This window comes from Hoplias malabaricus, chromosome 10 (genome assembly GCF_029633855.1).
Source record: "Hoplias malabaricus isolate fHopMal1 chromosome 10, fHopMal1.hap1, whole genome shotgun sequence".
NCBI classification, from domain to species: domain Eukaryota; kingdom Metazoa; phylum Chordata; class Actinopteri; order Characiformes; family Erythrinidae; genus Hoplias; species Hoplias malabaricus.
In genome coordinates, this window is record NC_089809.1 from 34646961 (window position 1) to 34664342 (window position 17382).

The 17382-nt window shown below is 39.3% G+C and overlaps 1 protein-coding gene across 1 annotated transcript; it reads right to left on the minus strand.

Annotated features, from left to right (window-relative positions):
- Positions 1–16674, minus strand: ttc21a (tetratricopeptide repeat domain 21A). Its single transcript, XM_066682675.1, has 29 exons — positions 16412–16674; positions 16119–16248; positions 15921–16031; positions 14379–14545; positions 13454–13582; positions 13128–13285; positions 12900–12984; positions 12585–12683; positions 11810–12002; positions 11265–11362; positions 10427–10621; positions 9800–9935; positions 9498–9655; positions 8682–8891; positions 8347–8585; positions 7390–7462; positions 7173–7283; positions 6930–7068; positions 6667–6767; positions 5695–5883; positions 5478–5588; positions 5122–5203; positions 4870–5020; positions 4578–4739; positions 4039–4237; positions 2750–2974; positions 1255–1375; positions 968–1035; positions 1–726 (listed from the first exon to the last, which is right to left on the minus strand). Exons 1-29 carry the CDS (start codon positions 16436–16438, stop codon positions 649–651), a joined length of 3945 nt encoding a protein of 1314 aa, XP_066538772.1. The 5' UTR covers positions 16439–16674; the 3' UTR covers positions 1–648.
- Positions 16675–17382: the final 708 nt, after the last annotated feature.

Below are 17382 nucleotides of genomic sequence, written 5' to 3' on the forward strand. Positions count from 1 at the left end.
TCACATTATTATCTCTTTCACAGGCAAATGAAAGGGTATTGATAAAACTAACAGGTTTGACAGCTGTTTACACTTCAGAGTAAAAATAGTGTGTGATAGAGAATTCATTGAATTGGCAACAGCATCCACACTAAAGTGGTAAGGGTTTATATCGGACAAATGTGAAGGCTCAAGGCTGTGGGACTGGAGCAGGTGAGTCAAGATGTGAAATTTCCAAACGTATTTGTCAGACATCTTATCCTGGACAATGCAACCAAAAGGAAAACAGTGCTTATTTGACATAAGTTTATTTCTAGATTAGAAACATGCACAAGTCTATTAGGTTATGACCAAAGAAATAATTCTAGTACATGCATTATATATCACTCGATAACCCACAAATAAATTGCCAGTGTTAAAAGGCATAGCTTTTAAAAACAGCACATACATTCATTTGAAAAAGGCCCAGAGGTGTATGGCAACTACCCAGCAAACTTATACATTTTACATTGCATTAAAAGCATTGCATAAAGTTTAATGTAAAATATGCAAATAGGGTTAAAAAAATTCCAATGAATATTACATTTAACTCTGATTTACAGATGTTAAAATATCAATCTTATGTTGGTTATAACTGCTACTGTTTTAACTGTGAAAGACTCTTCATTCCTACGATCTTAGAGAGAGCTGCGCACGATTCAGTATCTCAGTTTGGATCTGAGGGTAATCTGGATGTTCCAGAAGAACCTGAGGAAACAACAGTACAGATTTTTGTTTTGTTTTTATAACAAGCAAGATCTAAAATTCTCTTTAATTCTTTATTTTATTTAACCATCTTTTTTATTGCATACACAGTATCACCAGCTAGTACCATTGTACATAAAGTGACTAACACTATCATTACTGACATCAAGAATATAAAACCATACTTGGGTAAGTTTTGATCTCTGTGACTAGGAAAATCTCAGTGTAAAAGTGGATTGCGAACCTGACGGCACACGTCTATTGCCTGTGTGTAGTTCTTGTACTTCAGGTAATTGAAGGCAAGTCGGTATCCTGTGAATTAAAGCAAAATTAAGGCATTGTACATGCTGTTCCTGTACGGCAAAACAAACTGGAATCTTAAGTCAAATAACTTTTTTTATGAGACTGAGTGAGCAAGTGACTAAGGGAACTCCTCCGGGTGCTCAGGTATTTTGTGTTTAAAAAAGAAAAAATAAATAAATAAATGTAAGAATGGAACTGAATACAGATAGAAGGTCAAGGATTCCATACCAGTAGCAGGGTCAGTACAGTAGCTGTATTTCCAGGCGAGTTCATACTGCTGAGCAGCATCCTTGTACCTCTGATCATTCTCCATTATGTAGCCCTTATACTCATATGCCTTGCTGCAAGACTGATAAAGCACAATGAGAGGCATGAAAAAAATAACGATTATTCTTTTATTACATATCATTAGGAACTAGTCAGTGAGTCCTGCCTGAGATGAAAGTTAAGACAAACATGGAGAAGCAGTGTGTAGCTGCTGTGCTGCTCTTAAACGGAACCAGCTGACTGAGAACATTAGAAGAGCCCCAACTGTTAAATCAAGACTGAAATCATGCCTGTTTGAGCAGTCTTAGAGTCCAGTTTAAAATACTCTTCATTTTTATTAGGAAATGGTACTTAATTATAATTGTACAATAAAACAAAAAAACTTGTTTGAAGCATTTAAATAATGTGTTTTCTTTTATTGCCAAATATTTTTATACTTGCTCTTAATTTAACTGCTGTTTACTGTTACTTTTTACTTTGTAAAGCATTTTGAATTGCTCATGTATGAAATTCATTCATTCATTCATTCATCTGTAACCCTTATCCAGTTCAGGGTCGTGGTGGGTCCAGAGCCTACCTGGAATCATTGGGTGCAAGGCGGGAATACACCCTGGAGGGGGCACCAGTCCTTCACAGGGCAACACAGACACACACACACTCACACCTACGGACACTTTTGAGTCACCAATCCATCTACCAACGTGTGTTTTTGGACTGTGGGAGGAAACCGGAGCACCCGGAGAAAACCCACACGGACACGGGGAGAACACACCAACTTCTCACAGACAGTCACCCGTAGCGGGAATCAAACCCACAACCTCCAGGTCCCTGGAGCTGTGTGACTGCGACACTACCTGCTGCGCCACCATGTAAGAAATGTGCTCTATAAATAAACTTGCCTTGCCTATATTTTGACTATCACAGAATAGCCTAACAATTTACAACAGTACCAATACCACTACAATATGTCGTCAGAGACGAAGAGTTCTAAGAGTGTGTCTGTCTCCCCCTTTGCTGCAGTAACAACCTCTACTCTTTTGTGAAACCTGTATGCTAGATGTTGGAACATTGCTACATGGATCCACAAGTGATGGTGAAGTCATGTAGTGACGTTGGATGGTTAAATCTGAATTACTAACCCATCCCAAGTCATCCCAAATGTGGTTGATAGAAATCCATCACTCCAGAGAATTAGGGGCCACGGCATAATTCGGGGGTTTTCGTTGCCCTCTATATTAGGTTGTAATTTTAAATAAATGATTATTTTTGCACAACGTAATCCATAATTCGGCTGATTTATACCTGGGTATCACTAGCTGTATTTCAGTAATATGTGGAAGACTAACAAGCATTTTTTTGGCTTCAGAAAAGATTAGCAGCAGCCATGTTTACCACTAAAACCTGAAGCATAAAGAGCCAAGCTTTTCATTTATTTTTTTCCTCTGTGGGTTCTAACCTTGTTGTTTTGTATACAGTCATCCAAAAGTTTCTCTGCATTAGCACATTTTCCCATTTTGATGTACATGTCAGCCAAGAGCAGGCAGCTTCTCTCAAATTCCTCAGCAATGGCATGAGTCCACTGGGCTTTACTAATTCTTTTCAGAAAGTTCCTGGCTCTGGGAGACTGTTTGAGCTGCAGAAAGGCCTGAGCAGCTACCAGCAATGAGGCCTCCAACAAAACCTATATCCAAAGAGAAAACCAGAACCCTTTTTTCCAAAGTTGAAGACACTAGGATTTTCTTCTGCAGTAAAATGAAAAACAGATGCTGGCTTTACTAAACAGCGAGTTCTAAGTGTGAAATGCGAATGCAAGTTATTTGCAAAAATTATAGTGTCATTGACAGTGTTTTTTTTATAAAGGGGCCTATAGCAGTCAAAAGCTGTACATTTTGTCAAAAACAGTCAGAAAACAGCAAAATTATATGACAGACCAAACATGCTAAATGTGAGATTTAGTTACACTTCTAGTTGTAAATGTTGTAAAAGTTAGTTTTCAAGTTTTATATCGAACTCTGCATCTAAAAACTCTTAGTAACTGTATCATTAAGTATAAATAAAATATTAAATATTGTGTCAAAAGGTTACACTCTGAAAAAATATTTCACATTTTAAATTAGCTCATTTGGTAACAGAAAATGGCTAAAAACGTGGTTAAAAAGGCATCTATAACCTTAGCATTTTATAGTGCCCCTCTCTGTCTGAATAATTCAGCCCCACACCCCTTACAGTACCCCTGTTTTTGAGGTCAGTTGCTGTAACATGTTTTCTTGGAAGAGCTATACAGAGTATTGAGAAGACATGTAATTATGGGGCATTGAACAAAAAGTAATTTATTTGCTGACTTCCTTTTTGGAAAAAAAAAAAATTAAGACACTGGAACATGTCATTTTTTGTCAATGTACAACATTCAACAAAATGTGCCTTCTGCATTTAACCCAGCCCATGGCAGGGAGCACACACACAAGGGCATTTCAGCCTTGGATTGACAGAGGAGGACTGTGCTGTTCCACCACCAACCCCAATTTATCCTGTGCATCAGGGGGAAAAACTTACATTATCAATAATTAATTTCATAATATTTGATAACACCCATGTCTTCAACCCAGCAGACTATGGCTCAGAAATGGGAATTATTCTTAAGAGACCTTATAAAATTTGACCTCATATCATTAAATAAACATTCTGCTAATAGTTAAAAAAACAAACAAACAAACAAAGAGATTTTATCCAAAAATCCAGACTTACATTCTTTGCCACCATGTCAGACAGAACAAGCATAGCCTTCTCCACTTGCTTGGACTCTTTGCTGTGGACCAGGCAGATGTTGTAAAGGATGGTGGCTTTATCCTCACCAACTTTTGAGCGAGGGCGGAATGTCTTTAGCAAATCCTGAGCCATACTCAGTCCTAGTAACTTTTCGTCAGAGCCATATGGTGCAGTGGAACTACAAACATTATGAGAAACAGGTCAACCCTTCTGGTTGATTGATATTATATTAATTGATGATATTATATAAATTGATTATGCTGATTCTGATATTGATGTAAAAGAAAGAAGCAAAAACACTAATGTCATGTTTGGTGCCCCACAAAAAAAATCCTAACTGATATGTTATACACTATATCATAAAAGTATCTGGACATTTTCCCTATTTAGTGTACTCAGTTACCTTTTGGATCCATGTTATTTTTTCAGAATGCAGAACTTTAATGACTGGATTTTGAATCACTAGTTTCACCAGCTGTCTGATGAACATTAACTCAGTGTTGCAGAGTCAGGCTTACTTTAGGCTCCTCTCTGGGTTTTCAAACACCTCTCCTCCAATAGTTTCTTTGTCTGGGTTTAGACAAATATGCACCATTAGCTCCACAGCCTCTTCCTCCCAGTCTGGATCTCTCCTGGCCTGGTTCAAATGGATGAGTGCCTCTCGCACATGGTAGGCATGCCTCACACACACACACACACACACACACACACAAAAAACCTCAAGCTAAGCACCTGCTGGTCAATCTCATGCAACGAGTTACTGACAGCTAATAAACAATTGTTCAATTGTTAAACTGTTCTAAGACTAACCAGTAATAGAGGCCTTTGCAGTAGTTGTAACCTGCTTCTGCAGCTGCAGTAGGAGAGAAATTTTTACATGTCTGAAAGAAGGGCAGTACATCATCCAGTCTCCCCACCCAGCGCAGCATGTGGAGAAGCCTGACCAGAGCAGGAAAGGTGCCTGTTTCCAAGATAAGTGTTCAAATTATTGTTTTAAGCCCAGCACCATAACAAATTAACACAACAGAATTACTTACATTCAGTTAATTTCAAGGACAATACCTGGATTTTGGTACACAATGTCCATGTACTGCCTGATAGCTTCTTCTTTTTGGTTTTTCCGGAATAGCACATCAGCTAATAGCTAAAGACATGTTAAATGCACAGAGAAATTGATGTTGACCAAACACTTATACAGTAGTATCTTTTAAACAATGTACCCATATGGGTACAACAGTACTCTAGATGTCTGTCTGTATACCATACGTACATATAAATGATTCACTATACCAGGAATAACTTGCTTAATTTTACATATACATTTACAGAACTGGGGGTGTATCCTCTTACGACACAAAATGGTACCCCCCAGTGTTGTAAAAGGCACCACCCTTTAAAAAGACATGTACAGACAGTACCATAACTGTGCCAGTATGCTTCTCATCATGCTTCAGTATTTTAAGACACTGGTCTTCACAATAATCCAGTTTGTGGTGCTCATAGTACAGCTGAGCAATCTGGAAGTTAACCTGCAGTTGGGGGAAAATATATTTTGCTTGTTACCCAAATGCATGTGAATTAAAACACATAAAGGGCATTTTTACGTGGATATTGCATGACTTCTAGTACACTGACCTCTATGTTTTCTGGACAGTAGGCTTGGGCCTCAGAATAGTAATGCTTCGCCTTTTCTAGATCATGGCTTCTGCGGAACTCTTGGGCCAACTCACAGCAAATATCCGCTGCCACTTTCCTCTGCTCATCACCCTTCTCCTGTGCCTCAAACAGCAAGCGCCTGACAATCTTCTGCTGGAGTGCATAGATCTGAAAATAGGTAAAAACATGACTGTGGGTCATAAATCTGCCTCATAAAACACATCAGCTAACTAACAGAACCTATCTGAAGTGAATTCCGTTTGAAGTGAATTCAGGATTCAGTCAGAACACATCAGAAAAAACCAAACACATTACCACACAACTAGAAATAAACAACAGAATAAATACTCAATTTTTTTCTGTGGGGTGCCAGACATGATGAGAACCTTTTGCATACACACTTCTATTTATGTGGACCTCGCGATTCATTCACAATAAAAGAGTTGTTTTTCAAAAAAGGGATAATAATGTTAAGAAACAGCTATTCATTTACAGCCACAGTTGGTTTCACCACATAGAGCTGTTTTTTTACAGACTAGACTACTGCATTCTGCTATACTTTTAATTACACTTGCTATAATTATTGCAGGATTCCTATTTTAGCCTGAAGTTCATTTTCAATACATTGTTATCCGATATAAATAACATGATGTAAAACAGGCCAATTGCAATGTTAAATTCTTGAGAAATTTTTTAGATAAACCAAAAATGATTATATTGGACAGTGATATATAAAGGTAGTAACAGCATTCAAATACAACCTGAGTACACTTATCCAGCAACACCAACCCTACAGTATCAGAACACTTAATTTTAGAGCGAAACTCCTTATCTTTGTCTACTGCAACTGTTCACCCTGAGTATTACAAGGATAATACGACTATAACTCCCCAGTTACTAAATGCTTTATTTAGTAAATAGTATTCAATGCTTTATTAAATAATGACTGACCTGTTGTAACTTTTCCAAAATGGGTTCATTTTGGGCATTTAACACCTTCACCAACATTCTTAAAAACTTCACATCATTCACCATGGAGCTTAGGTTAGAGCCTAAGAAGGAATTAAGAAAACATTGCACACTCATTTTAAAGAGCAGGCTCGAAATCCATTATAAATACATATTACAAATATAAATATAAATTACATATAGATTATAAATACAAATATGTCCACAATGCAAAATTAATTCACAACAGAATATAAATAAAATACTGTCTTCATGGTCCAAGGCCTTCTGTATGATTTGATGAGCTCTTTCAAAGCGCTTGAGTTTCAGCAGGAGTTCAGCCAGCTCTAGACACACAGAGTCCTTCATGCTGATGTTCAGGGCAGTCTCATAGTAGTTAATGGCCTGAAGAATAACAGCTAAATTAGGTGACAGACAAGCAATGATCTTTCCATACCGAAATTGAACTTGCCGAACTGATGTTTCCACCTAAATGTGGCACCACTCACCTTATCATACTGGTGTGTCCTCACCAAAGCTTGACCTATTTTCTTGGCAAACAAAGCATCCTTGGGTGCCATTTTTACTGCTTCTTGATAGACCTCAATAGCTTTCTCTGGCTAGAATAGGAGAAATATAGAGTAAAACAAATGCTTCAACATGTAAATTCAAAAAAGATTTGTACACTTGCTGAACTAATTGTCAAAATTCACTGCCTCCATGTACCTCTTGTATCTTCATAAAGGCATCAGCCAGTAACATACTAGAGTGAGGCCCAGGTAGCTGCTCACATACTTCCCTAAAACAATTAAAAAACAGTAATACAAAGCCGTTCTTTATTTTTGGTCATCTTTTACACTGATGAGAACAGGCCATGGCATTTGCTAGAATATGATGTTTCTTTGTGATCATAGACATCTCATCACATATTTATTTTACTTTAAAGTTTTGTAAAGAAATTGAACCATAACATTTCAATAAGAGCAGAATGATTTTAACACATTAGAGATTAAAAAAATACATCAGTACATATCTGATTTTTTTTTTAACCATAATATAGGATCTAAGGGCGGCACGGTGGCGCAGCAGGTAGTGTCGCAGTCACACAGCTCCAGGGGCCTGGAGGTTGTGGGTTCGATTCCAGCTCCGGGTGACTGTCTGTGAGGAGTTGGTGTGTTCTCCCCGTGTCCGTGTGGGTTTCCTCCGGGTGCTCCGGTTTCCTCCCACAGTCCAAAAACACACGTTGCAGGTGGATTGGCGACTCGAAAGTGTCCGTAGGTGTGAGTGTGTGAATGAATGTGTGTGTGTGTGTGTTGCCCTGTGAAGGACTGGCGTCCCCTCCAGGGTGTATTCCCGCCTTGCGCCCGATGATTCCAGGTAGGGAACCATCAGAAATAAACGCGACCCTAAATTGGATAAGCGGTTACAGATAATGGATAATGGAATATAGGATCTAAACCTCAGAATCAAAAATAAATACTGACTAAAAAGAATCTACATATCTTCATCATCATGCCAAAAACAACAGTGTTAACAACACACTTTCAGAAAAGAAAAAAAAAAAAAACACTCTGTTTCACTGGTAGGTTAAAAATGGAAAATTTGGCATACATGTAGATAAGACATTTTCTTCCAGCAGTGGCGATATGTCATGCTATGAATATACACCAACCAAGCATCTACCTGTAACACTCTATGAAGAGTTTCTTATTTCGCATTCTCTCCAGGTAAACGTAGGCCAGTTTCTCCTTGGCCTGGATGTAGCTGGACTTACTGGGTGGGACACTCCGCAGTACGTTAAGAGCTGTGTCAACATCGTCTTTAGCCAGTGCCAAGTCTACGTTAGCCACCATAACACGCATTTCTTCAGGGGTCTCTTTAAACTGCCAAATGGCATCTTGCATGACTTTAGCAGCCTCATGCTGCCGAGAGAGAAAAGACATTCATAGCATGTTATACAAGTCACTTATAAACTGAAATCATACCAAAGTAAAATATTCCTTATCTGCCCTTTCCACCTGCTCTCCGTTCAGCCGCAGGGTATCCACAAGCTCAAGAAACACAGAAACTCTCTCACTGAGTGAGAGCGTGGTTTCCAGACCTTTGGAGACCCGCTGGACCCCTGGCATGCTCATCACCATTCGCAAACACTGGACGGCTTCCTGTAGGTTTCCAGTCCCTTTCAGAGCTCTGGCTTTGATTAAGCTGTACTGGGGCATCTGGCGTAACTGGAGAAAAAAAAACACTCATGCTCACACATGATTTAAGCTTCTTTTTCTGTGTCTGTGTCTTTGAGTACATTAATTATATACTAATAATGATGACAATGATGATGATGATATGCATAACACATAAAAAGTAAGGGCTTTTTGTTTGTTTGTTTTTTATAAAAACAATGCTTTGCAATGCACAATGTCCAGTTTGATCAGGAATGAGGTGCTTATATACAGCAACCATTTTTTCTCATTGGGATGCATTGAAAAGGGACGGGGGCACAAACCAACACTCAATTAACAACCCAGAACACCAAATTAACCACCTGGGATACGACAGCAACCTCTTAATTACATCGAACCACTTCTCTGGGCAATATTGCTAGCCACTACTGAGCAAAATCCTAGCAACCACCAAAAATACTACAGCAACCTTATACCAATATCTTTAGCAACAACTTAGCAACAATTTGCATTTTTTTTTTTATCAGAAAATGTGCTTTTCTAGTGAAGACTCACTGTGCAAATTGAAACAATTTTAAAGTGTCTTGTCATATGTGATAATATATTAAAAAGGCATTGATGAGGAAACTCAGCTAAACAGAATTGCCTGTGACTAACTTCAAAATTATGGCTGACACCAGACTCCAAACAGCTCAGACACTTGCTGTAGTCTCCAGAATGAAGGTGAAGTTTGGCCTGCAGGAGGTGGATCTCAGGCACAGTGGAATCTTTTTCTATACACAGGTTCAGAAAGTGCTGAGCAGCTGACTGATCACCTTTAAACACATCACTGAGTTGATCAGAGGTCGTACAGTCCTAGTCAAGCAACTATAGTCACTTAAAAATGTATAGTAACTGATCTTTGTATATTGTAACTTTTGTATCATAAGTCAGCTCTAAAAGTAAGGGACAACATTTACCTGTGAGGTATTTCACATGTGCCATGTAGAAGCAGCTGGCTAACACACCTGGAGCAGCTTTAATAAGGACCTCTAAAATCATACTGGCGTGTTTTAGACCAAAGGGGTTGTTTTGACCAGCATCATGTGGTACATCCTATAGATTGGAATAAAGTTACACACGTCAAAGACCAAAGTTTGCCTTAAGCTTTCAGACATAGGTACCTACTGTTTTACACTCTTAAGTACGTAACAGAAGTATTTCGACACCATTTGCAATTACTGTACTCAATTATTTTAAAGTGAACTTCTGGCTGACACAAGTGTTCAGTGGCACACAGGTTGTATAACCTCCATAGAAAAGCAATGCTTAAGAGACTCCTCACAACGTTACAGCATCTGGTGTAATGTTTTTTTTAGGATTTGCAGAGTCTCTTACTGCAGAAGGAGAGGGATATACTCATTATTAATACATACCATTTTACAAACAAAATGCAGGGAAGCCAGAAATATGCAAACATTTACATACCGTGAACGTAGTTATAAGAGTAAGATAACTGATGTTAGTGGTTGTATAAAGTGGTTATACAAAGAATAACACAAAATATCAAACTGTTCTTCCAAAAGTATCAAAGGGAACAGAAGTACCTGGATGTTGTCGAGATGCATTCTGACAACGTGGAGAAGAACATTAAGGTTGAGTCTTTCCAGGTATTCCACACCATATGGAAGGCCTCGTAGATCCTGCAGGTGTAGCTCTGTGGCCTCCTTTAGCAGGTGCACCACACTCTCCCAAACAGCGTCCTTCTTCTGGGCCAACAAGACCTGCAGGAGAATCACTTCCTACAGGTTCAGGAAAGCCATTGTTAACAGGTCAGTAAATCTAGCTTAGTGTTAGTGTCGGTCTTAGAGTGAGATGCATCAATATTGCAGAGTGTACAAATAATCTCAAACTGCAAAACTTTTATCTAGGCATCTTGTAAAGAATTGAAACTAAATAGATTACAGTAAACCAGCTACCAGTATAAAACTACATATCTGTTACCCTTATCGGTTCTCACTGTTAATAGCCGAATACAATAACAAACGTGAAGAAAATGATAATTAAAATCACTGCAGTACTTTTTCAGAGATGCTATAAAGGAGGAAGACTGTGAGGTTTCAATATGTGTATATATGGAAATGAATCTGAATGTTTGACTTTCTTAAAATGATTTACTTCCAAAAATATTTTTTTACCCCGATACAACTACTACTACAATTATTTATTATGATCTGAACTTTTTAAATAATATTCTTACAAAACACAAAAACAGAAATATACATTTTAATCTACAGTTTAATCTCAATTAAATAAATGTAAGGTTATACAGGTATTGTGTAAATTTGAAATGTTTTTATTGAAAAATTACAAAAATAATCAAATAAATACAATTATTGTATAATAATATGTAATAATATTAAACTACCCATGAAGTGAACATACCGCTGACCGTCTGAGTGACTGTTGCACTTCAAGAAAGAAGTCCAGCTGCTGAGCTGCCTCCTCCAACTGTCCATCCATCAGCTGACACCTGATTATTCCTAAACACAAAGAGAAAAACTAAGAAAACATACAAGCAGGAATAAATCTCAGGGCAGGCGGACTGTAGGAGGAATGAATATCAAGGGGACTATCAAAGGTCTGAGGCAGAAAAAAGATAACTTGAGCATAGAAGAACACAATGCCACAAAACATTTACAAGCAAAAATGCACAATGAAGACATACAAAAGGAAGACAAAGGGAGTACAAATACTCAAGAGGCAACAGGTGGGACCTGAGGGAGGAGCAACCATGTAAACAATAGTACATGGGCCATAGACAAGACTGGGAGGTGCTGGAGATGATGTAAAATTCAATAATAATGAAAGTAATTAAGACAACACCTTTAAGTGCTGTTAATCATCTGTAATTATGAATATTAACTGTGAATGTCATATAACTATGTTAATCTACCTAAATTTGTAAGCCAAAGGTCTGGTTGTGATACCTTCTAATGCAGCCACGCTCCCTGAGTCTGTATTCAGAGCCTTCTTGTACCATCTGTAGGCCTCTTTAAACTTGTGCTGGAGAGTGAGGAGGTAGCCAAGCTCAGTCGCCAAGGCAGAGTCATTTGGAGCTCTGGACACGATTCTCTGCACAAACACCACCAACATCTCCACAATGTCACTGTTGTGTCCACACTGTTGGAAAAGGAATATGCTGTGTGTTTTAACAATTTAACATTTTTTAATTTTTAAACATTTCTCATCAGTGCCCCCTCCAGGCACTGTTGTGCAATGTTCCTGCCTTGCACCCAGGGATTCTGGGTAGGCTCCTGACCCGCCGCGTCCCTGAACTGGTTAAGCAGTTACAGACAATGAACGAATGAATGAATTTCTGATCAGCGATGAGGTCTTTGGGGGAAAAAAGGGCTTTCTGCACTGCCGATCTTTAATATCTTAAATCTTTCAATATCTTCCAAGCTTTTGTTAAAAGTAATAAAAATCATTGTTAATGTATTTCTTGGGAAACCAAAGTTATATATTGTGTACCACACACTAGTGATTTGCAGCTGTGGTCATGTACAGTTTAAGCTGTTCAACTATTCAAGTCCAAGCACACTCCTTCACTATCAAACTCTTCATGAGCTGGACCAAGTGTGATTGAACTAAAAAAATCTGCTTTTCTTCTAAGACTAAAAAAATAAATGTGAAGTTAATGAAGCTGTTCTTTGAATTTTCTTTTCTTGTACATAATAAACATATTAATGACATACATCATACCAGTCTACTGATAGGCATTGTGAGCTCCACATGCAGACTGAGAGCACTGGGCTCAGTGACTTCAGCTGCACTAAAAAGACGCTGGAGATATTCTTTCACCTGCAACACAAACATAAACAAAGAAGCTTTTGGCTTAAACAATACTGACAGAGGCAAAGTTAAATGTATCAGATACATTACACACAACACAAACAGTAAGCTTATACATGTCAACATCTTTAACCGAACTCTGCTGTTAACTGGTTTACTAAGCACCTTCTTTCCAAACAGTCCTGAAAAGACAATTCACATTCTACAAGTAACACTCAAACTTACATTTCTCATGTCACCATCTTTTGCTGCTGCGATTACAGTCATCATCTGAAGGGCTTTCAAGTTGTGTACATCTGTTTCCAGGATTCTGTATGATTTAAGCAAATATAATGGCTCAGTTCAGAAAGTCATAAAGTGATACTGAATCGTCAAATGGATAAAAATAGCCCTTGAGCAATGTAAGAAAAACATAGCAGCTGTACAGTTCTGTCAAAACAAAACCAGACCAACCTCTCAGCCACCTCAGCTGTCTGCTCCCAGTTATGATGAGACATGAACATGTTCATCTTCAGAATAAGAGCCGGAATGAAGTGAGGATGGGAGGCTATGACCTGACTGACCACATCTAGAGCACGTGATTCATTCTGTCTGACCATGAAGAACTCAGCCTATAAGCCCAGCAATATTGAAATATACAAGTCCAATGTTATTACACTTATTTCATCTTTTAATTCACCCTCTATTCTACACCCTCATAAAACAAAAATGTTCTGTTTATTATTTGGAGAAATAGCAAAATCTCTTCACTGGTGCAAGAGAATGTTTAGTTTAGGAACCTGCACCTTTCCCATCAATCCAAACACATCATTGCAGTTACGTAGTCCGCTGTCAAAGTAGCGAGCGGCTTGAGACCGTTCAACGTCATTCTCAGATGTCAGGAAGATCCAGCCCTTAAGAATGAGCCCCTGTTCACACAAAGAAAGTTGGGGTGTATTGAGATTAAACCATTAATGCTTCTGTTCACTGTAAAGCCCTTAAAGGGGAAAGCCATAGACCTTTCAAAATGGGAGTACAGTTCCATCATTTCAGAGAGGGTTGACAGATTTGAAATAGCCTGTAATCAAGTGAACGACTCAAATATATCTGTCTCCACTATTGTAAAGAAGTCTATGTACTCTGCAAAACCATATGTAATGTCTTTTTATGTCATGTAAAATAGAAAATTATACTAAAAATGTTATTAAAAGTATAAAATTGCCCCTTAACTATATAACTACTTTTCTAGACGCCCAAAGAGCCTTACATAAACAAAATGTTCAAGAAACAAACATTTAAAATGCTACTCATTATTACAGCTCACCACTAAACATTCATTCATTATCTGTAACCCTTATCCAGTTCAGGGTCGCGGTGGGTCCAGAGCCTACCTGGAATCATTGGACGCAAGGCGGGAATACACCCTGGAGGGGGCGCCAGTCCTTCACAGGGCAACACACACACACACTCACACCCACGAACACTTTTGAGTCGCCAATCCACCTACCAACGTGTGCTTTGGGACTGTGGAAGAAAACCGGAGCACTCGGAGGAAACCCACGCGGACACGGAGAGAACACACCAACTCCTCACAGACAGTCACCCGGAGCGGGACTTGAACACACAACCTCCGGGCCCCTGGAGCTGTGTGACTGCGAAACTACCTGCTGCGCCACCGTGCCGCCCACCACTAAACATTCAAGACACAAAAGAATCAGTACAAACCTGGTATGAGGAACTGGACAGCTTCAGCATTTTTTCAACATAATCTTTGGCCTTTTCATTTCGACCCAGAATCCAGTAGAGCAGGGACGCGTAGTACAGTGCCCTGTCCCCAGCTGTCTTCCTGGACACCTTCAGACAGGCCTCCAGCTCAGATACAGCTTCTCGATCTCAGAACGGACGGGATATAGTAAACCGAAATATAACAGCAAGCATGCTACACTATATATTGCGTGTTTATAATCTACTTTTGTGATGCTAGTATACCTGAAATAAGTAAAAATCTAATACACATTTTACAAATCACTAGATATTTCTAGTATTTGTTATTAAAACCCAGAACAAGCACAGAATTATATGCATGTCATTAATATAATCAAATAAAAAACAAAATTACGCATTCAGACTGCACTGACAAGAGCTTGTTATGAATGGCCTGTTTCAAAAAAAAAGTGGCTTGTACAAAAGATGTAATAGAGCTGATACTTATTCTAACATGTTTAACTCACCTTATTTTCACCCACAGATCAGTAAATCATGCAATTTGATTAGGGATATCCACTTTTGCATATGACTGGATATCTTTTGTAAAGGTGAGAATATCACAGGAACAAATACAAGTCTTAAAATGAGAATGACACTCCAATACGTAAATTCTATCATATTCTGAAACGTGGGGTCTATTCTCACTTGTGAGTGAACTTTTACTTCCTTCTCCATCATTATTTAAATAAAAATACATTTTCCAAACATGGTCAATATTTTAACCTTCTCTTGAAATAACGATAATTGTATTCTGAAGTAATATTCAGTGACAGGTTTAAAGCTGACAAATTTAATTAAAGTTTAAAAATTAAAATGACTTTTTACTGTTCTCTTATTTCAGAAGTGAAGCCAAATTGGAAGGACTCATTAAATGCAATCTTTTCCTACAACCCACAAAAAAATCGACTGGGTGCTCTTATTTTAACATTGTAGGCTGGTAGGCACTGTAAACACACACATTTATGTACAAAAGCACTGAAAATGTGATTTCATTATCACTTGGTTCCTGTATTTCCGCCATCAGAAATAGACGTGTTTCCTATTATTCAATGTAAACTCATTTGTAAACTCTTCAGTGATATATTCAAGCTGGACACTCTCCCTGATGACTGAATGGCAGGTTCCTAATGACCAGGGTGGTTTCTCAGTAGCAAGAACTTGAAAAATGGACTTGGGTTCTACAAAAAAATGTTCTTGAGGGAAATGTTTGAGAAGTCACCTTTCAAGAGCCATTTTGTGATGCTACAGGAAGCAGTACTTTCAGATACATTTTGTTGGGAAGTCACAAAGTGATACATCCTCATTGTTTGGGGGTGAGTCAAGAACTGCTAGGTACTTATGTTCTTCTTGACGTCATTTTACCACTTCCAAAGTTATGTTCTAGTATTCAATGACAGTTATGAGTATGTACACACAAAGCATATTGAAAAAAACTATGGACCAAAAAATGCAACCCAGAATGCACTTCACTTGGAATAGAAGCAGTGAACGTCCACTCACCAATGGAGGTGCTTTGCCTGTGAGCACAGAGGAGAGCCATGACTGAGCACAGGGAGGTCTGAGGCTTTTCTCTCAGTTGGTTCAGGTCTTTTATGGCCTCCTGAGTGCGTCCTTTTATACAGAAACCAGTGTCAACACCAGCACCATCTTACCTGTATTCACCATTCACGGGGGGTCGTGTCTCTGAGTTAACGTTACCTTCGTTGAGAATTCCAAACGCTCTGAAGAAAAGCAGCACAGGGTCGCTGGGATAGGTTTTGAGAAAGCTCATAGCAGTGTTTACCGCCTGCCTGTAGAACCTCTCCCTCAGGAAGTATATCACAGAGGTCTGAGGGGGGAGAAATAAAACCACAGAAGCTTGAAAGTACATAAAAATATCTTACCCGCCATTTTAACCGTTTCAGCTCGAGGGGCTCTTAACGGTCTAGCCGACTAACCCGTAAACATGAACTACTAAATTTTATTCTTCCACTGTCAGCCCTGAAACTTACTAAACACGTCGGGTGTGTTTCAGCCATGTTCCCGCGTTCTTCTTTGAGAGCGGCCGAAGGGCCCAGAAAGGCGGATTGCAGAGCTAAGGAGCCGAGATTCTCCGCAGGTAGAAACTGAAGCGTCTGCAGTTGCCATGCAACACACAACACTTACAGCACTGAGCCCCCGAGACTCCCAACTCTGAGTGGTCCTTAGAGACTTCCACGTACACATTTGCTCTACTCCAGTGTTCACAAAATTAGTCTCTAACTTTCTTCATTCATTATCTGTAAGCGCTTCTCCTGTTCAGGGTCGCGGTGGGTCCAGAGCCGACCTGGAATCATTGGGCGCAAGGCGGGAATACACCCTGGAGGGGGGGGGGGCAGTCCTTCACAGGGCAACACAGACAAACACACACTCACGGACACTTGAGTCGCCAATCCACCTACCAATGTGTGTTTTTGGATTGTGGGAGGCAACCGGAGCACCCGGAGGAAACCCACGCGGACACGGGGAGAACACACCAACTCCTCACACACAGTCACCTGGAGCAGGACTCGAACCCACAACCTCCAGGTCCCTGGAACTGTGTGACTGAGACACTACCTGCTGCACCACCATGTCGCCCTCTAACTTTGTTATAGAGCAAAAATCTCACTGTGAATCCCAGAGGACCACCGCAAAAAAAATTGCCTCTATCGCCCTAAAACCCCCAATTCCTCCCACGGGCCAAAAACACACATATCCATAGATGCGAGTGGGTCAATGAATGTGTGCCCAGTGATTCCGGGTAGGCTCCGGACCCACCGCGACCCTGAATGTGATAAACAGTTCCAATCAATGAAAGAATAATTCTCTAAAGCCCATAAAAAGTGATTTGGATGCAACTCTATCCCTTCATTCAGTAAACATGGATGAATGAACCCCCATTTACTTCCCTGCCAATCACCTTTAGCTCCAATGCCCAATTGTTTTTTCTTGGGTTTATAAT